Consider the following 23469-nt stretch of genomic DNA (forward strand, 5'->3'; position numbering starts at 1 on the left):
TGTATCTGTTCTCTTTTTGCACGAAGTTTTAAAAATATTAGTATTATATTAGAATATAATAGAAATTAAGTAGAAATGACTAAAATAATCTTATTAGTATTGTGTGATATAAAGGTAACGACATTTGTGTAATATATTGTATTATGAAAATACATATAATTATGAATATTAAAAAATATATTAATATTATATTATTTTTAATTTTTTTTGTAATTATTTTTTAAAATATTAAAAATTGATTATTTTTTATATTATGAAATAATTATATAAAATATTTTTGTTAAATTATAAATATATATCCAATAATATTACAAAAAATTGAAAATAATAATAAATATGATTTACAATATGACTATATTGAAAACATGGTCGTAAACATGATCTTGACATACAGAGTCGTGAACATAACCTACAACATGGCTGTATTGAGAGAACAGGGTCATGAACAGTTGTGTTCAGAATACGGGTATGGACACGACCGTATTTAGAACATGACCGTGAATACGGGCATGAACACGGTTTTGTTGATTGCCCACGGCCATGTTCAGTGCAGGGCAATCAACACGACCGCATTGACCCCAACACGACCGTATTGGTTGTTTGGGGTGCCTAAACATCCTTCTGAGTCATCCAACACGGCCGTGTTCAAGCCAACATGGCCGTGTTTAGTCTCACTCAACCATCTTGAAATTAAAATTGATAAATCCTCATTTAAGTGTGATCAAAATTAATAAAAAAATTTTAATTATACCAAAATTGATAATTATGATATTGAATTGGAACAACAATAATTTTTGCTCTTTTTTCTATCACATAAAAAATACACACATATTTTTTCTACATTTTTTCTTTCTTTCTCCTTGGATAGTAAAATCCAAGTGAGAAATAGATATTACATCCGTCTCGAATTAAAGGGGTTATTGGATTTTTATAATAGATTAAGAAATAATAGTATTTTATAGTTAGTAGAAGTGTGTAAAAATTTTTGATATTTTTGCCATTTGATTGTATATATTAAGTAATTGCATGTGCAATGAAATATTATAATTTAAATAAAATTTAAAGTATTTTGATATCAGTGTATGATTACATTTAAACATAGTTTAAAATAAAATAAATGAAAATATCTTATGTAATAAATATAATATATATGTTGGTAAGTATTAATATGTATATTGGTAAATATAGATATATGTATGTATATATTAGTGTATTATGTATATTAATGTATTATAGTATAAAAGAGAGCGAAAGCCAAATGGGGTGAAAGATTAACTAAATTGATTTTCTATTTGTTCATTTCGTATATGTATATTTATAGTCAACAAGGTGGAATGAATGTATGGTTAGTAAAGTTGCCAAAAAGGCATCCACACCACTACTACATATCCATTACATAATGAGTTTGTAATAGCTATGTGTATAACACTCCCCTCTTGGATGCCTTTGTACAGAGAATGTGTTTCGTTAAAACCTGACTATGAAAAAACTCTGTGGAAAAAAATCATAGTGAAGGAAAAAAAGTACAACATTCTTGTATTAATACGCTCCCCCTGTTTTGGACTTCATTTGATGTTTTTCATCCGACGGATTCCAATTCCTTGTACTAATTTGTTGAATGTTGCAGTCGGTAGCGCCTTTGTAAATAAATCTGCAAAATTTTTAGACGATCGAATTTGTTGCACATTAATTTCACCACTTTTCTTAAGATCGTGAGTGAGAAAGAACTTCGGAGATATGTGCTTTGTCCGATCGCCTTTAATATATCATCCCTTTAACTGAGTTATACAAACTGCATTATCTTTGAATAATATTGTATGAGGTAATATATCATCTGTAATCAAGCCACAATTTTTCTGAATATGCTGAGTCATAGACCTCAGCTAAACGTATTCACGACTGGCTTCGTGAATTGCTAAAACCTCAACATGGTTTGAAAAAGTAGCTGTTATTGTCTGTTTAGCAGATTTCCAAGAGATTGCGGTTCCACTACAAGTAAATAAATAGCCAGTTTGAGATTTTGCTTTGTGTGGATCAAACAGATAACCAACATCAGCATAACCAATTAATTCATTTCAAGATTCACTCGAGTAAAATAGACCGAGGTCATGAGTCCCCTGAAGGTAACGAAAAATGTGCTTGATACCATTCTAATGACGCTTTTATGGGGGATGCTCTAAACCTGGCCAGTAAATTTACTGAAAAAGATATATCTGGCCTGGTACAATTTGCAAGGTACATTAATGCACCAATAGCACTGAGATATGGTACCTTGGGGCCAAGTATTTCTTCATTTTCTTCTCTTGGCCTAAATGGATCTTTACTGGGATCAAGGGATCTGACCACCATTGGTGTACTCAAAGAGTGAGATTTATCTATATAAAATTGTTTTAATACCTTTTGGGTATATGTGGATTGATGGATAAATATTCCATTATTCACATGATCCACTTGTAATCCCAGACAATATTTTGTCTTTCAAAAATCTTTGATGTCAAATTCTCTCTTTAGATATTCAACTACAATTTGGATCTCTTCAGGAGTTCCAATTAAATTGAGCTCGTCAACATATATTGCAATAATGACAAAATTTGATATATTTTTCTTTATAAAGACGCATGGGCATATTGGATCATTAGTATAACCTTCCTTTTATTAAACATTCGCTGAGACGGTTATATCACATTCACCATGATTGTTTAAGTCCATACAATGACTTTTTCAATTTGATGGAATATGATTCCTTTGAGTTTATTTTGTATGCTTCAGGTATATTGAATCCATTGGGAACTTTCATATAAATATCAGTATCCAATGAGCTATAAAAATATGCAGTAACTACGTCTAAAAGACGTATATCGAGCTTCTCTCGCACTGCTAGGCTCACAAGGTATCTAAATGTTATTCCATCAACAACTGAAAAGTATGCTTCATCAAAATCTACTCCAGGTCTTTGTGAGAATCCCTGAGCTACATGACGGGCTTTATATCTCACAATTTCATTATGTTAATTTCTTTTTCGTACAAACACCCATTTGTATCCAACGGGTTTTATATCATCTGGTGTTTGAACAATTGGTCCGAAGACTTTCTTTTTGTTTAATGACTCAAGCTCTAATTGAATCGCATTTTTCCATTTTGGCCAGTCATTTCTTTGCTGACATTCATGAACCGATTTTGGCTCTGGATCCTCATTTTCTTCCATTATATCAAGTGCTAAACTGTATGCGAATGCATTATCAATAATTGTCTCTATACGGTTCCAACATTTTCTTGAAGTAACATAGTTGATTGAGTTTTCGATAATCACATCATGTTCTTCAAGATTGTGCTATTCTGGAGCAATTATTTCAGAGTTGACTTCCTCATTAGATTGAGGTTTCTCAATGTCATTCAAGATATTTTTATAATTATCATCATTAATTCTACTTTTCTTTCGAGGATATTTGTTTTTGGAACCGAGTGGTCTACCACGCTTTAAGCGTGTTGCTTAGCACTTCCAATTTTTCCATCAGGGACAATTATTTTAGCTGGAGCACTAGCAACTTGAATATATGATCGAGTGACTTTACTCGAGTCATTGAATACATTCGGTAACTGATTTGCAATATTTTGCAAATGTATAATGCGTTGAACTTCTAGTTCACACTGTTTTGTACGAGAATCACAAAAAATTCAATGGGATTTTCCAATCAAATCCCTTTTCGGTTCATTTCTGTCTCCCCCTAATGTCGGAAAATATGATTCATCAAAATGACAATTTGCAAATCTTGCAGTGAATAAATCACCTGCATAGGTTCAAGATATTTTATAATTGACGGCGATTCATATCCGACATAAATGCCCAATCTACGTTGAGGACTCATTTTTGTACGTTTGGGGGTGGAATAGGAACATAAACATCACACCCAAAAATACGTAGATGAGATATATTTGGTTCGTGACCAAATACTAAATGCATTGGGGAATAACTATGATAGCTTGTCGGCCTCATTCTTATAAGTGTTCATGCATGTAAGATTGCATACCCCCAAGCTGAAACGGACAACATAGACCTCATCAGTAATGGCCTAGAAATCAATGCAATCTTTTAATAAGTGATTCTGCCAAACCATTTTGTGTATGAACATGAGCAACTTGGTGCTTTACATTAATTCCAATTGACATGCAATAATCATCAAATACATTCGATGTATATTCACCAGCATTATCCAGACGTATAGTCTTAATGGGATTATCGGGAAATTGTGCCCGTAATTTAATAATTTGGGCAAGCAATCTCGCAAATGCCATATTGCGAGTAGATAATAAACAGAAATGTGACCATCTGATAGATGCATCAATAAGCACCTTAAAATATTTAAATGGTCTACACGGTGGGTCTATTGGTCCACATATACCCTCGTGTACTCTTTCAAAAAATGTAGGTGATCCAATACTTACTTTAGCTGGCGATGGCCTGGTTATCAATTTTCCCTGAGTGCAGGCAACAAAGCTTAACTCATTTGAGTTTAACACCTTTTGACCTTTTAATGAATGACCATTCGAATTCTTAATTATTCGCCTTATCATTATACTAACAGGATGCCCACGGCGGTCATGCCATATTTGAAAATCGGTAGTATTTTGATCTACCGTGAGGCGTGTTTCAACAACACCTAATCTGGCATAATATAAGCCAATAGAGTGTGAGGGTAATCTCTCAATGATGCATTTCTTTTTATCAATGATATTGGTGATCAATAAAAATTCACCATCGGTATCACTCATAGTTTCAATGTGATAACCATTTTTTCGAATGTCCTGAAAGCTCAGTAAATTTCTTCGAGCGTTAGTGGCCAACAATGCATACTGTATCACAATTTTCGTCCCTGCGGGGAGAAATATAATGGCTTCTCCAGAGCCAAGAATTAATTTTGTATTTTACCACTTATTATATTGACATTCATTCTTTCTTTTTTCAAATGAGAGAAATATTTTTCGTGTTTCAATATAATATATGTCGTTGCACTGTCAATGAAACACATATTTGCATCATTTTGAATCCATTTAACCTTCAAATATAAATAAACGTAGTATTAATAAAGACAGATATAAGTATTACAAAATGCATTACAAAAAGGTAATATGCGATAATTTAAATATTACAAAATATAAAATGATATAATGTAAAATGACATAATATGTCTACTACTGGGGGTTTGTTGGATCTACGGAAAAATCCGTTATATTAAGATGCATTGTGTTGTAATCCAGAAGATCGTCATCAGGGTCGTCATCATTATCAACGTGATTAGTCTCGACCTCTTTCCCTTTTTTTTGCAGTGAGGCTTGATAAAGATCGGCTAGGTGTTTGACTGTTCTGCAGGTATTGGCCCAATGGCCTTCAATGCCACACCGATTACAAACGCCGATTTGCCTCTTTCCCTGTTTAGCCTTTTCGGCTATATCCCCATATTAGGGTTTACTCTGCTTCCTGTTAATGTCAAAACCGCAGTGATTGTAAGGGGTATATCAACCGCGTTGACTCTCACGACCGCGATCACGTCTACGGCCTCATTCAGAAAATGTCACGTTTGCTTCAGGGAACGGATTGGAACCAGTGGACTGGGACTGATGATTTTTCATCAGTAACTCATTATTTTGCTTGCTAATAAAAGACATGCTATGAGCAGTGAGTATTTCTGAAAGTTTTTCTCACGATACTGCTGTTGCAGCACAATATTAGAAGCATGAAAGGTAGAAAGAGTCTTTTCCAATTGATCATTCTCAGTAATATTTTCTCGTTTTAACTAAGATGTAATATAATGGATAGTAGAGTTAAACTCTATTACAGTTTTAAAATCCTCCAACCGCAGGTTAAGCCAATCATGTCGAGCTTTCGGGAGAGTGACATATTTCAAGTGCCCAAATCTCTCCCTTAATTCATTTCACAAATCTAGTGGATTTTTCACCGTCAAATATTCAGACTGTAGAAGAATTTCTAAATACCAACGGATGAAAATAATAGCCTTGGCTTGAAGCCATATTATCGCTGACAATTGTATGAACAAGGCCCGTAAAAACCAGATGCAATTCTACATCCAGGAACCAAGTCAGAAAATTATTGTCGGTGAGAGACAAAGGTTTAAATGAAAATTTTGCAAGATTTTCATAATTTAGAAAATAGATAATATAGATAGTATAAAAATAAAAACTTACCAAATATAAAATAGGCAAGAGCCTTCGTGCTGATAACGTGTTATATAATAAATATAATATATATGTTGGTAAGTATTAATATGTATATTGGTAAATATAGATATATGTATGTATATATTAGTGTAGTATATATATTAATGTATTATAGTATAAAAGAGAGAGAAAGCCAAATGGGGTAAAAAGATTATCTGAATTGATTGTCTATTTGTTCATTTCGGACATGTATATTTATAGGTAACAAAGGTTGAATGAATGCATGGTTACTAAGTTGCCAACAAGACATCCACACTACTACTACATATTCATTACATAACGAGTTTGTAATAGCTACTACTATAACAAAATAGTAAAAATAATATTTTGAATCAACAAGAAAATGACAGTTTTCTCTGTCAAAATATTTTGTTTGCTCCGAAACCCAAGCAACCCCACGCTAATTCTGGGGAGAAACAGAGATATGAAATGAAATAAGTTGAGGCTAATCATACTGTATGGCCGTATGGGCACCGCATCATCAGACTACGTATATATCTATAATTGTGTCGGTAGAGTAGAATGGTGTGGAGTGGATTCAGGCGGAAGGAGAACTCAAACCTATGTTCCAAATGGGAATCAACCCCCGCCCACCTTACCCACAGTCAAATCAAAAGCAACAAGCACGACATAGAGAGAAGAGAGACGGTCCCGTGGAAGAATCAAATGATAATCACTTCAACCCAACAAAACACTAAACAAAGCAACCAAACCACAATAATTAGAAAGAAAGAAAGCCACAGAGGAGAGCATATAGGGCCATGAACCAAACATGTTGTAATATTTAGCATTATTTTCTAGAAGATCAGACAGACAGAAAAAAGCATAATTAATTACCCGTGGATTAATTCATTAATGAAGTAATTAGTTATGTGATGTTGAATCAATGAAGTACGTACGTACGTATGTATGTATCAGAGAGTCGTAGTAGTAACAGGCGTCTTTGGGAGTGGGGCGACGCCTTTGCTGCTTCCTTCCACCTGCACGTTCAAGGCTCCTCCTCCTCCTCCGACGTGGTACTGTACCACCTGTCTCCCATCGTACGCGTACCCCCCTAGTCCTACTCCTAGGCCTGCTGGAGTTGGAGCCGTCGTCTTCTGTGGCAGTGGCTGTGGCTGGGGCAGTATAGATAAAGTGGGCGGTGACACAGCCTGAGCCTGAGCCTGAGCCTGAGCCTGAGGAGGAATCATACTGTAGAAATGAACTTGTTCGGGAGGTATCATCCTCTGAACTGTATAGTATCCTCCTCCTTGGCTTGGAGTTGGCACCGCTCTCACGTGACCACCACCACCAGCACCTGGTATCATGTACACTTGTTGTTCGTTACTGCCCGCTCGAAATACTCCACCGCCACCGCCAGGAGGAGATTGTAACTGTTTCTCTGTCCAGTACGCCGGAACGCCGCCGGGAATCGGCGCCTGACTGATATTCTTTACCGGAACTTTGTAATTAATGTAATTGTAATTGTAATTGTAATACTCTCCCCCGCCGGGCGTCAGCACTGGATTATCGTCGATTTTCCTGCCATAGATCATTCCTTCCTGATCCTCCATCCGCAGCCTCTGTAGATCGTGAATGTGCTTCTGTATCGGATCCGATCCGATTAACTTTTCGTCCATGTCGTGATGAACCACCGGATCTTCCACTTCTGCCATTACGTTTGGCTTCTCCAAACCAAACAAAAAATCAACATTCGCCGGCGGCGGTTGCAGTTGAGGCGCCGCCGCCGCAACAGCAGGGGGCGCCGCCGTATTTAACGCCTCGACAAACCTATCTTTCTCCGTCTTCACATCCTCAAATTCGAAACTCCGAGACGAATTCAGGCTAGGATTATTCAGGCTAGGAAAGACAAAAATCCTCAACCTCGCAGGCCTAGGCGAAGCTCTAAACAGCCGATCGTACTCGTGCATCATATGCTCCAAATCATCATCATTCGCCACCGAAATCAGCGCGTCCAGATCTTCACCAGGCAACTGATACTTGAACAAAATAGCCTCATTATCGCCGCAGAGAGCTACGAGCTTGGAGAGCAGAGAAGCGAATTTGATGTCCCGATCGACAGCGAGGATCTTCGTCTCCCCTCCGATGTACGACAACTGGTTATCGTGCGGGCGAGGGTGGATTTTTCCGCCATAACTGCACATGAACTTGACTTTATAGTTGGGCGAAGGAGGTTGATTACCCTGCGTACCTTCCCACGGTGGCGGATTTTCTAACTCGATCTCGCGCGAGAGAGGCGAGGAATGGCCGGACTCCGGGTAGGAGGAGTTGTAGGAGTAGTTGTTGTTCTCCATGGAAGAGGAAGAGGAAGAGGAGGAAGAAATGCAAGGAAGGACTGAGTTTTCTGAGATTTAGCGTGAAAAGTGAGGACGGTGATTAATTCCGTTAGAGTAAGTCGAAATCAGCTCTGATAAACGTCACGTGACGTCACGTCACCGCCATGTGCGATGACGTGGCGGACGATAGGATAGGCTGTGAGCGGTTAAATATATGTGATGTGAGGACCACAATGTAGGAACCCTCGCCATAGAATAGGCTAGCTACGGGCTGAAATGAAATTTTATTTTATTTAATTATTAACCTTATTTAAGTATGTTTTAGAAAGTTTAAAAAGTGACAATGTCAGCCACTCTCTACCACAAAATTTATTGAGCTGGACTCCCCGTATATGAAAATTATTGATATTTGCTCCTACATGTATTCTAATTCTATTTATTTATTTATTTATTATTATTATTATTTTTTATCTTTTATCTCAGCCCTCGTGATCGATTCCCTATCAATTCTGTTTATTTTCCCGGCGATATATAGATAAATGCATTACGGCCTCTCATTTCCAAAAATTTGCACCACATTATCAACGATCTAAACCGGGGAAATTGATCTTGAACCCGACTCAGGTAGCTACCAACCTAAGGTGGTGAATCGAATGGTGAAGTCGATTATGGATCTTTCATAAGGTAAAATTCTGATTGTTGTTTTGTGTATTTATTAGTAAGTTCGACAGTTGGGTGAAAAAATAATCTCCCAATTTAAGCGACTATTTGTCAAGATGATCACACTTTGAAAAGTTTTATATATTGACACTATTATTGTGTTTGTGGTATCCAAAAGTTATTGGCAATAGATTCATGAGTCTAAAGGTGGATGTATAGTTTATGTTAGAATTATAATCCAAAACAAATATTTGCAAAACTTTAACAATGACAAAAATAAGAATGAAAAATTTAAACGACAAAAGAATATAAGTGGTTCGGTCAAGATGAACATCCACGGGCAAAGGCGGAACAAACTTTCACTATCAAAAGAGAATACAAAATAGGCTCGAATGACAATTCTAAAGCCCACAACTCTCAATCTTCCAAAACACCTTCAAGACAAAATAAGTAACCCACAAATATATATGGAAAGACTATTTGTCTAATCTTGGTGTGTCTCTAAAACCCAACCCAATGTTATCAATTTATAGAGAATGACTTATGGCAAATTTGTCACCACAAGCAATGTGGGACAATATTTTTCTTCAGTTCTTAAAAATACTCAAATGTGGGACAAACCCACATAACAAATCTCCACATTGGCATGTCCAACATTGACAAAATAGTGAGCTTGCTCCCACCTTCTACACAAAAGCCCCCTCGAGCTGAATCACGAACACATAACTTCAATCTAACTTAAGCATTGTTTGAACTTGAGAACTGGAAGAATTATTGTAAACATATCAGTAGGATTCTCCTTTGTATCAATTTTCTGAACACAAACCTTCTTTTTAGCAATGCTATCTTGAATGAAGTGATACTTTACATCGATGTGCTTCGTTATGTCATGATGCCTTTGGTTTTTAGTCATCTCACATTGACTTTCACAATGAATAACAGTAGTACTCTGATGTAGACTGAGCTCGCCCAAAAGACCCTTCAACCACAAAGCTTCTTTAATTGCCTCTGTCACTGCCATATATTTTGCTTCCGTAGAAGACAATACCACAACTGGTTGTAAGGATGCTTTTCAGCTAATTGCACAACCACCAATGCAATATACATAGCCTGAGAGAGGTCTTCTTCCATCGAGATCGCCAGCATAATCATAATCTACATATTCAACCAGAGTGTTACTATTTTTTCCAGACTCTAAACAGGCATTCGAAGTACATTGTAAGTATCTCAGAATCCACTTCACAGCCTACCAATGTAGTTTTTCAGGACAAGATATATATCTACTAACAACACTGACTACCTGCGAAATATATGGACGGGTGCATACCATTGCGTACATAAGACTACCGATTGCATTTGAATAAGAAACCCGCGCCATTTCTTCTTCCACTTCAACATATTGCGGTGACTGAGCAGCTGATAATCGAAAGTGATTAGCAAAAGGGACACTTACTGGTTTGGCATTATTAATTCCAAAACGCTCCAAGACCTTCTTAACATAGCTTTCTTGAGTCAAGACCATCTTTGTCCATGATCACGTTGGATATCCATGCCACGAATTTTCTTTGATGCTCCCAATTCCTTCATTTCAAATTCACTACTAAGCTGCAACTTCAAATAGTGAATTTTGGACATATTCTTGGCAGCAATAAGCATATTATCCAAATACAACAATAGATAGATGCGAGTACCGTCGGCTAACTTCCAAAAATAAACACAACTATCATAAGTACTTCTCAAATATTCATTACTCAACATAAAAGAGTCAAACCTCTTACACCACTACTTCGGAGACTGTTTCAATCCATATAAGGATTTCTTCAACAAACAAACATGGTCTTCATTTCCTCTGATTTCAAAACCCTGGGATTGCTTTATGTAAATATTCTTTTCAAGTTCCCCATGCAGAAAGGCTATCTTAACATTCATTTATTCTATTTCCAAATCCTCAATGGAAACCAAAGCAAGCAAAATACGAATAGAGCTATGTTTGACAACATGTGAGAAAACATCTTTTCAATCAATACCTTGCACCTGATTATAGCCCTTTGCAACCAACCGTGCTTTATATCTTACTTTATCACCCCTTGGAATGCCTTCATTTTTCTTAAAGACCCATTTGCTTCCAATAATTCTCTTATTTGGCGGTGGTTTCACAAGAATCCAAGTATTATTCTTGTGGAGAGACTCAATTTGTTCATTCATTGCCTCTATCCACTTAACATAATCATCACGTTGAATTACGTCTGAATATGTAGATGGGGCTCCTTGCCTCCACTTATTTCTTCTGCAACAGATAGTGCATGTGCGACAAAGTCTGTATACCACTGTGGAGATCGAGTGTCTCTGCACTTTCTTCTAGTGGCTATGGAATATGGCTATTCTTTTGAACTTTCAATATCAACTGATGTCTGTTGAACAGAAAAGTCTGGCTGAGGAGTGCTAGAACAACCAATTTCGAATTGCACCTGCTTCTGTGTATTCTCACTTAAACTCAAAGATTCTTTGTTAGACAACATAGCCATTTCATCAAAGGTAACATCTCCACTGATTGCAAATTTTGGAGATTTGAGATCAGGACACCATAATCTATATCATTTCCCTACAGAAGCATAACCAAGGAAAATGCATTTCTTAGCCTTAGGCTCCAATTTTCCTTCATTTACATGCATATATGATGAACACCAAAAAATCCTTGCATTATAATAATCAGTAGGAGTACCTGACCAAACTTCTTCAGGAGTTTTGAAGTTGAGAGCAGAATTCAGAGAGCGATTGACAATGTAGGCAGCCATGTTGATTGCTTCAGCCCAAAAATTCTTAGTTAATCATATTTTGGAGATCATACATCTCGCCATTTCCAAGAGTGTTCTGTTCATACGTTCAACCACGCCATTCTATTGAGGTGTCATCCTCACTATGCGATGTCGAACGATTTCTTCTTTCTTGCAATACTCAATGAACTCCCCTCTGCAAAATTTCAAGTTGTTATCGGTTCTCAACCGTTTGATTTGTTTTCCTATTTTCTTTTTAATCAAAACTTTCCATTGTTTGAAAGTTAGAAAAACATTATTCTTATTCTTCAAAAAATATACCCAAACCTTTCTTGAGTACTCATCAATAAAAGTCAGCATATACTTGACACCATCCTTAGATGAAACATAAGATGGACCCCAAAGATCAGAGTGGATGTAGTCAAGTGTACCTTTCGTCTTGTGAGTTGCTGATGACTTGAAAATCACTCTTTTCTGCTTTTTGAATACACAATTCTTACAGAACTTCAATGATCCAATACTTTGTCTACAAAGAAGTCCTCTTATGCTTAAGATTCCCAAGCATTTTTCATTCATATGCCCCAAAACCATATGCGATAACTTGGTGATGTCAGATTCAACCAGTGAGGATGATGAAACAACTGCATGCCCAGTAACAATTGTCCCTTGCAAAGTATACAAGATGCCAGATCGGATACCTTTCATAATCACGAGAACACCTTTGAAAATATTTAAAACACCCTTTTGACTCGTGTACCTGCAACTACGTGCCTCAATTGTCCCCAAAGAGATCAGATTCTTTTTAAAATCAGGGACATGCCAAACATAAGTAAGTGTCCTCACAATGCCATCATGCATCTTGATACGAACAGTGCCCTTAACCACAATATTACAAACAACGTTGTTGCCCATTAAGACAGTTCCTTCGTTGCCTGAATCATAAGTAGCAAACAAATCCCTATTGGGACACATGTGATAAGAGCATCTTGGATCCAAAATCCACTCATATGTATATCGCACCCTATCATGTGAGACAAGAAAAATACTAACCTCACTATCATCAGCAGCAACACTACCTTCAACAATGTTATCTTTCTTTTCAACCGATTTTCCCTTTTGCTTATTTTTCAACTTAAAGCAATCAACTTTATTGTGCCCTATCTTATGACAATAGTTACACTTTATATTCCGATGTCTAGATTTCGATCTAGATTTACTATTGTCATAGTTTCTCTTATCAGATCTCTCTCTAACAACTAGGCTCTCAGCATTAACCCCAATATTTTCTCCAGTGATATCTCTATCTATTTGCTCATTAGATTTCAAAGCAGACTTGATTTCTTGATAAGAGATAATTCTTTTTCATAAATCATAATATCACGAAAATTCTTAAAAGATTGGGGTAATGAGAACAAAAGTAGCAATGCCTTATCCTCATCATCTATCTTAACATTGATATTTTCCAATCCATAATAATCGAATCAAAATTATCAAGATGGGAGAGTAATGATGTACCTTCCGCCATTCGAAGCATATAAAGGCTTTGCTTTAGGTACAAACGATTCTCAATAGTATTCTATATGTACAAAGCCTTAAGCTTATCCCACATTGCCTTAGCCGAAGTTTCCGTAGAAACCTCATGCAAAACCTCATCAGAGAGATTTAAGATAATGCTCAAATGGGATTTCTTATCTAGCTTAAAAAATTTGGACTTCTCCATATCCTTGGACATTTTTTCAATACACTGGATAGCCAAATTAATTTCACCTTGGACCAAAATGGCCTTAATCTTGAGCTGCACATCCCAAAATTGACATTTCTGTCAAACTTCTTCACTATCGTCCTTATGATTGTCATTGTGTGGTAACAAAAGATTCCCAAAAATATAACAAGGGCTCTGATATCAATTTGTTAGAATTATGACCACGTCAAATATTTGCAGAACCTTAACAATGACAAAAATAAGAACGAGAAATTTAAAGGCCACAAGGATATATGTGGTTCTGTCAAGATGACCTACATCCACGGGCAAAGGTGGGGCAAACTTTCACTATCAAGAGAGAATACAAAATAGGCTCGAATAAAAATTCTAAAGCCCACAACTTTCAATCCCCCAAAACACCCTCAAAGCAAAACAAGTAACCCACAAATATATATATAGAAAGACTACTTGTCTAATTTTGGTGTGTCTCTAAAACCCAACCCAAGGCTACCAATTTATAGAGAATGACTTATGGAAAATTTGTCACCACAAGCAATGTGGGACAATATTTTTCTTCACTTCTTAAAATACTCCAATATTGGACAAAGCCACATAACAGTTTCACAAAAAAATAATTGTTAAAATATTTTTTTTTCATCGATTGATTTTTCTTTTTTAAAAAGAACTTCAAAGAAATGAGAGAATAAAATTTTATTGTTGATTTGGATTAGCATAGTATAGTTATATAAGAACCTTTAATTTATTTTGTATGTAAATATTATTATTTTTGTTTCGGAACATATAACTCATTTGTTCTTTGCACACTTATTTAGGTAGTATAGATTAATAAATTATTAAAAGTATATTATGATATTATTTTATTATTTTTTATATGAGTAGTATTGTTGATATTTTAAAAATATGAATTAATATATATGATTAAAAAAATTAGAATACGTATTTTTAAATATTTTTAGCATTATATTTCAATAAAATATATAAAATATGTATATCAGTTTGTAGATAATATAATTTTATATAATAAAAATAAATAATATATTTATAATTAACTTAAACTAGTTTTATAGAAAAATAGAGAGTTTTTAAATGTAGATATTGTTTATTTAGGAGAGAAATAGAAATAAATTTTTTTTGACTGAGTCATATGTGTAAGATGTTAATACCACTACAAAAAAACTATATGACATTGTTGTACAACAATGATATGTTAAATATGTGAAAAACGCATATTTTGTTAGGTTATATTTGTGGACATGGATGCACATTCTAGGAGTGAGTAACAAAACTTGCTAATTCATTACAAGATTGGACATATGTATGTAACAACTATCCAAGTCTTTAATTTAAAACAATTTTATAATAGGTTGAAATTAGAAATGTATCCATTCTAAAAATATGAATTGTAAGCACTTATGTATATATATATATATGCACAATATGTCTAAAAGTTATCATTATTGTGTTGACTTTTAGCTGAAATAATGCATGTATTCATTATTTTTTGAGATATACGGTTAGTAATAAGTTACCTTCATATTTATAAATTATGTTGACAAATATTATTATATGACTATGACATACGAGAGTGCAGTTTTTTTTTTTTTTTAACTTGATTTTAGATAGTTAGTCATTGGATTTGCATTTTTGCAAATGTTTGCGAGGTTCAAACCCATAAAATATTCTAAAAACCTTTAGTGGGAAAGTAAGGTTGAAAGTACTTTATAGACATTTACTTTTTTACTAGATGCCATTGTTATTATCTATTGGTTTGACGTAGGGTAGGTGGACTATTACAAATGAGATAAATATATGTAGCTTGAGATATTATATTGTATTTCTTAGTTGAACATGGTGAATAGATGCAAACGCATTCCCAAATACCCTATATGACATGTAATTAACCGTGCACTTTCAGTATGTACCCTGTAAAGTAAGATGGATACCTATCTTCTTCTTCCTTTTGTTTTTCTTTTTCTTTTTTTTTTTTTATCAATTTAATGAATGAAAAAATCTAAGGGTTTGTTTGTTTTGCATTTTGGTTTGAAGGAAATTTTTTTTATGTGAGATGTAAAAAATTGTATAGGTAATAGAAAAATAATGCATGTACATAATATATTAGTTTTTTTTTTTGGAAAAATATGCGGGTATTTTGAAAAAAAAGAACACACTTTAAAAATCATTTTGAACAGTAATACAAAAAGCTGAAGAATATTTGATTCGTAATATTTTGTTTGTTCTGTAGGGATGAAGCAGAAGGTACATGATTTGATGAAGATGAAATGACCAGTGCTATGATTGTCGATCAGAGTATGAACCATATTTCAATACAGAGATGCATTGTTGGGGAGGAATATACATTCAAGGGCGTACAAAAAGTTTAGAAATTCATTGAGGAATTATTGAATCACGAAGCAAAAAACATAGGTACCATAAGAATTACTCGAAGAAAGTTATAGTCTTGTGTATCAATAGTAGCTATGGTTGGCAGATTTATACCTCAAACCATGTTGCCAATTGCACCTTTGGGATCCCTACTTGAAACTTGCAACATACATGTTATTTGAGCTTATTGCAGTTTCGAGACCATCAGCATGCAGCTGCAAATTGGATATCAGACACTTTTAGAGATAAAGTATGTAGTATGCAATAAGGTCTATTAATGGAAGAGATAGAGATAGTTACACAAATCTGCCTTGCTACTACCATGCGCTGCAAAATTCTAATCCGACCAACACAATATATTGTGAAGTGGATGTGGATATCCAATATTTCCTACGCTTTTTTGTATGCTTCGGTGCATGCATAATTTAGTGTTTTTTTAGGTTGCAGACCACCATTTTTTCTAGATGGGACACATTTGAAGAATAAATACAAAGGTGTCTACTTAGTGCTGTAGCCATCGATAGCAACAGTGTGATGTTCACTTTAGCCCGTTCCGGTAAGTATTTTTCTAATGCTTTGGTGATTGTAGCCCTGTTACGAGTTTATGATTATAGTAGTTTTTAATTTTACATTCAATACAATCTTATATTAGGAATTTATGTATAGGGGTAAAGCTTTGTGGGTGTTGTTATGATTTTATATTAGTATGCGTGAGAATTCCTATGGGATAATTTATTTATGGAGCAGTATCTCTGTATTTTCTAATCCTTTACATGTGTTATGTGATACTGTACATTGCTTTTATTTGCAAATACCGGGGTATTTTTTAGGTACAGTTTGACAAATCATCGATGAACCCTAATATTTTTTCATGTACTTGTATAATTGATAATATTCAAATTTTATTTCCACACAACGGGGTTTGTTGAAAACAATGCAAATTAGGAATGATTTTGCTAGAAATTAAGATTTTTTGTTCACATTGGTGGTGATATTGATTGGAAGTATTATCCTTTTTTTTGGATAGACCTTCTAAAATGCATCTATACTGTATTTCTCAGAGTACACCATACGTATTTTCTCTGACACCTAGTGGACAACTTCCACAACCACATGTGTGCAGAGTATATGTGTACTTTGTTACTATACATACAAATAGCAACATGATACTTATATTACTTGTAGATTATGCGGAGATATATGACACACAACAAGAAAGATGGACATCAATCTTCAACAAAGCTGGTTATGCCTTTTACCGAAGGATTTTAAGCAACACATAACACATCTTTTGGAGGCCATGCCACTTGTCCAAAATTTTATTGTATAATCTCAACCTTAGTGTTGGGTGAATTCTCTGTTCCAAGGGATCTGTTGGGGAGAGTAATAAATAACAATATATCCGAGTTATGGAATAATTGAGTGCCCTCGATGAGGTCATGTCCTTTAGACATGATAGTTGATTCCCCTCGAAAACAAGTGATGTCTTTGATGAATGAGCATCGGGAGAAATCCAAAAAAATATGAGAGAAATTATGCATAAAATAAAAAGTAGTTTGGTGTTGTCGTATATAGCCTCGAGAAGGCTACAATGTAACCAATCATTGAGATTGACGTTTGAGAGGTGATTGATCATAATGAGAGATACGTAGTCGATCTATAATATCAAAATGCATATGTTGGGAATCACAACAATTTAGGCTACTATGCAAACATGCATGTGCATGGATTGAAAATTGTAGTTTGTGTATATGTCATTTATCCAACCCAGCCGCCCGAAGAAAAAATGGATTGAATCACAACATGTGAAACAGTTGAAAAAATATGGTCATTACGGTCGTCAAGAACATAACCAACGAAGTTGCAAAAAATATATCATTATGGTTGTCTAGGACACAACCGACCAATTTGCAATGAGGTTTTTTCACATTTTTTTTTTCTGGTGTGTTTCTCATTGCTGCATTTTTTTTAAAAAATTATTTTTGATAGATTGTACACTGAATGTAACTATGTGTATGTTTGGGGGATTGGATTTAATATACACTATTCATTCCATTTTTCCCCCCAAAAATATCAAATCAAACACCTATTTTCTATTTTTTATATTATACTAAAAATCAATTTTACACTCAAAACATCACATCAACACCCATTTATATCACATCATATAACTATTCAAATTCAAAATTTTTACTATTCAAATCCCAACTCAAAATCCAAGCCCCCAAACAAACACACCTTAATGATTTTAAAATTGGACAATACTTAACTATTATTTACTGAATGTACACAACTCTTTTACATGGTATGTTTGTAGAAAATTGCGGGTACATAAATATATTACGACATATGTAACAGTCATCGAGGTAGTAGGGGGGTTCGGGGGTTATGAGTTGAATAGATCACAACCACTTCATCGAATGTTGGTGTCCATCATCCGATACTGCTGAAACGACCATTGAAAACATTTGTCCATATATTCAAGGGTGGATGAAAATCTCACTTAAGAACGGTTTTGCATAACATATGATGTGTGGACCATGGTAATAGATATTATTGAGTTAGTGGTTAATTGATGAGATATGATGCTCTATGTATTGGCTTTGTTTGTGCCAGTATTTCAAAGAGTAGGAAAACATCCCCAATAGGAGAAATATGTTAAAAAAATATAAGAAATAAATATTACACATGAGATATATTAGGGCTATCCACACTATGAGAAAACATTTGTCATTGAGGTGATCATGGAACATGCCCATCAATGCTTCCACGATGGTATGATAAGTACACATCTTTTCACTACTTGTTGTATATGTATATAGTTACTTATAAAGCCTATTTTTCAATAGAAGTACATGCAATCATTTCAGAAGTATGTAACTTAGCTGAAGAAATAAATATCTTTATTAGAGGTATGTCGATGAAACCTAGAGGTTTCTCGACACCTTACAAAGTATATTTTTTAATTATGTGAGTACACACAACTACTAAAAGGTTCATTCTTATGGGGGGACTATATATATATATATCATATGTTAAATTAGAAGCTAGGATGATCTTGAAGGTTTTTAGCAAAACATAATATCAACTACTAATTACCTCAATTTGGTAACCACCTACTTCAGACTTCAGCTATTCCAAAATTCATCCAAAAAAAATCATATACATATTTGAAAAATGATACTAGACATCCTCTTCGAGGCCCTCTGATAAAATATTCACAATAATTTTTGCTCGATAAACCTTGATATTGTCAATCTTGGCAGCCCAACCGCCAAACGGTTAAATTTTTGTATTGCATAACTCTCAATGTACATGCAAACTAGTGGCTCAAAATCAAGGCATTTATCTTGGCCTTGGATGAAAATGTAGTCTGGTGTATTTTTCTCTGTTGGCCATATATGAAATTCATGTAAGTATAGGTATATAATTGCATAAAAATAGATAAAATTAAAGACATCCTCTAATATATATATATATATATATATGATAAAAAAGGTCCTTACCAATTTTGTTTTGCATCTTCTTTTCGAACAGGGTCTCGGAGTGAATTGCACTATTCTATTGTACGTGTTATAGTATCTAAAATACACAAATACTAGTGGGATTTTTTTATAGATAGAGATAAAAACATACCTCAAACCATTTGTAACTTGATCTACTACTTTAGCCATTTTATTCTTTGCTACCTCATGTAGTGAAGAATAAAATTTTCAAATGTTCCTTTGCACTAGGTTTTTAATATTTAGGGCCTTTTTCAAAGGCGATGCCCCATCCATAATTGTTGTCTATAGTACTTAGTGTGGTACTCAAAAAAATTTATTAATGTGACATATAATGATGTAATTTGTGAAATATTTTAATACAATTACTATGTACCAACAAATGTAAGAACAAAACCGCATTGTGTTACCACCCCACATTGCTGCTAAAAATGATCTCTGTAGAGCCATTGCAAGTATGCATTAATAATCTCACCACAGATATCTCATCAAATAACAACTAGATCACTGATTCAGACATGATGTATACCACTATGTGGATCGATACACTATCCTTGTGTAAATAATATATATATGGAATAAAGGGTTGGGCATACCGTAGATAAAATTGTTAGAGGAAATTGCATATCATTTTGGTATTCTCTTAAAAAATAAATATTCATTGGGGGATCGGCACAACTCTCATTTTAAAGCATCGGCATCAATAATTTATTCTTTGTCTGTTTCGCCATAATCAATCTATAATTATACCAACTGTTAATTAAAGCACACACATTGTATATCAAATCATATAATCTTATATATAAAACATTTCCAACAAATAAAAAATTTATGTGCAAACATCACAGATGTAGTTCATTCAGAATCAGAAATGGAGTTTACAACATAACAAATGTGTAAACAAACAATAACAAAGTTATGTACAAATATTTCACCAACCTTGATTATCTTACTCAGCCTTCTTACTCTTGCCTTTATGATGTGTTCTTTCTTTTTTTTCTTTTAATTATACGTAGTAGATCCCGGGAAAAAAATGAATTATAAATAGTTCTTTTTTTGGGTCAATTTTCCCAAAAGCACCATGGACAATCAATGAGACCTTTGACATTTTTGTTTTAATTTCACTGTCATATTCTTCAATAGATGTTGTCTGTTGTTCTAACAATATGCACATGTCATGGTAAGTAGTCAATTCCCTATTAAACAAGAATAAAAGTAAATTGGAAGAATGCGGATGTTTTGTTTTGTTTTTTAATCAAAGGAATGCACATGTTTTGTTGTTTGTACAATAGAGGTTTCCAAGGAGATCTCATCACGATGCTGTCTGTCAAGGCATCGAATTGAGATTCCTCATTCAAAGCCTCACTGCATACCTCATCGGGGGGGCCTAGAGCCATCATGCGTCTTTTTCTTCTTCTTGTCATTGGGTGAATATATTGTTACCTCATGTGTTTCGCTTTCTCAATTACTACTACCGAATGGATTTTTCGGGGAAGATATCTCCACTACTCTCTTTTTCATACTCTTTAACTTAACCTCTCTCATATTTTCTTTTTCCTATTTCTCCTCCTCATCCTACTAACATTATCCCTAAATGCATCCGGTGCATTTATTCTCTACTCATTCTTCCTTGTCAGCTTCTGGATGATGTCATCTTTATTTTCTCAACTACAGCTTTAGCGATGCGATCTCATCCATCTCATTCTACAATATAGTGTATGCTACATTTGTAAATATCAAATTTCATGCATTTAAAAAATTTTCATTATTAGATAAATGTACCTCTCATATGTGACATATTTCCTAAACGAACTTCTCTTCAGCTCTGCTTATGTAAAACTCCTCCACATCACTTTCCTTTAGTGATAGTAGCTCTGAAGTCACCGAGGCTTTAGAGATGGGCCCTCCACTACCAAGATATCTGAAGAACAAGGGTACAACAAGTAGGCCCTTTTATTTTTCAAGGGCCAAAATATGCTCGTTAATCCAGTCCTGCAATGTACAAAGTTAAAGATTTTAATAATCATACACAACCTTGTATTTCTCTAACCCGAATGCATGATATAAATACGTAGCAACAAACCATGGTGTATCCACTCAGGTAGACCTTCCAAGCTTTGAAGTCATGCCAGAATTTTAATATGTAACAATGACATCTTGTCCCCCAATCATAGTCACCCAATGATCTCAAGCCATCAACATATCGCAACAGAAAAATTGGAATGCAATAGTTTTTTGTTGTTAATCAAATGTTGGTAAAAACAAACAAAGTATATAGTCTAACAAAAATCAACATTGTCCATGGTGTTATTCCTGGCTTTCATAATCTCTTTTAACTTTGCAAAGATCTTGATCGTGGTGATGGAAATCTACTTCCCCCAAATAAGTTTGAAAAAGTTTCACACGGCATAATAGCACTGTAAAAAATATACATGTCTTTCCCCCAAATATAGAATTGTTTTGTGGAAAAAATTATTTCAATCTCCTTTCTAATTTTAAATGATCGAGATTCATTGTCAAACATATTGAAAATTGCCAACAAGCGATATCAAGGTAGCTTAGTTTTTAGACAATCAAGAAAAGGCCCAAACGAAGTGAGTTGTAAAACTTTTAGGTGTTTTTCGCTCATTTCAGCCTTCAATTAAGCCACCTTGTTATGAAAGAAAAGTATAGCAAATATAAAGGTAAGCCCTTCGTATTCTTTCTCGGGCCTAGAAGCATTTAAATAATATCATAAGTTTGCAAGATTATATACAACACCAACTCAAGTTTATAAGATAACTATATAGGTAAGTAATTTTCTTATATATGAATATTAATAGGAAACCAAGACACACCAAAGGAAATTGGAGACATTCACGCATAATAGTAAAAACGAACAAATACTTCACAAATAAATAAAATAGATATATCAACAACCAACGTGATAGAAATATTGACAAACACCTTCAATACTTAAAAAGTCACTCCACAAGAGAAATACTCCCTATGTCCCACTTACTGTGTTCATATTTTTATTTCCGTTTGTCCAATTTATTTTGTCACTTTCTTTTTTTGAAAACAATTACACTTTAATATCATTTTAAAATTTTAATTTATAATTTTTTAAAACTTTAATTAGATTAATTAGTTATCTTAATCTTAATATATAATTATTTTTATTACAATTACTTTCACTAATACATTCTTAATTATTTACTAATTATACTCCTCCTAAATTTTCTTATCTAAAGTAATGTGGACACCATAGCTGGGACGGATGGAGTATATGCCTAAAATATTTGAAAAAGGATCGAACTCTACCCGCCTAACGTCACAGAAATTTTACTACAAAAGTAAACCTATCAAGATGAAAATGAAGATCTTTCTATACATCAAAATATTTGATATGTGAAATGATGGTGAAATACAATGTCAAAGTAAACTTGGCCGGCATTGAGACTTTAATAAACCCGATAGAGGCACAAGACAAAGAGATCATACAACACCACAAACTAAAAAGAAAAAAGAAAAGTTACAAAACTAGAATATCAATTTTAAAAAAAACAAAATTTTAACTTACTTATTGGAACTCCGTTTCAGAAAGAAGACTCTTTTTGATATTTTGACCAGGTTGCACACCTCTGTTTTATCTTTTCGATTCGCCTTTGATGTAGAAAGATTCCAATATAGTGGTGGCAACAGTATCAAAAGTGATGGTCAGTTGCGACGGGCTGAAAGTAGGAAGAGAAGAATTTTCAAAGAAAAAGTGATTTGGGTTTTTGGTATTTTTTATGATTTTTGAGTTGTTTCTATAACCGATGACAGTACATAAATAATAAATTCAGGTATATTACTTCGAAGATAAATTTGTAAAGAAGAACAATTTTAGAGTATGTAAATAAAAAACTTAGGTTTGCATAATCTCAACGAGAGTA

General features: G+C 34.2%; 1 protein-coding gene across 1 annotated transcript; it reads right to left on the reverse strand.

Annotated features, from left to right (window-relative positions):
• Nucleotides 1-6616: 6616 nt before the first annotated feature.
• On the reverse strand, nucleotides 6617-8574 carry LOC127252569 (uncharacterized). Its single transcript, XM_051276799.1, has 2 exons — nucleotides 7138-8574; nucleotides 6617-6928 (listed from the first exon to the last, which is right to left on the reverse strand). The coding sequence occupies exon 1, from the start codon at nucleotides 8526-8528 to the stop codon at nucleotides 7149-7151; it is 1380 nt and encodes a 459-aa protein (XP_051132756.1). The 5' UTR covers nucleotides 8529-8574; the 3' UTR covers nucleotides 6617-6928; nucleotides 7138-7148.
• Between the last annotated feature and the right edge of the window lie 14895 nt (nucleotides 8575-23469).

This window comes from Andrographis paniculata, unplaced genomic scaffold (genome assembly GCF_009805555.1).
Source record: "Andrographis paniculata isolate CXL003 unplaced genomic scaffold, ASM980555v1 Contig46END, whole genome shotgun sequence".
NCBI classification, from domain to species: domain Eukaryota; kingdom Viridiplantae; phylum Streptophyta; class Magnoliopsida; order Lamiales; family Acanthaceae; genus Andrographis; species Andrographis paniculata.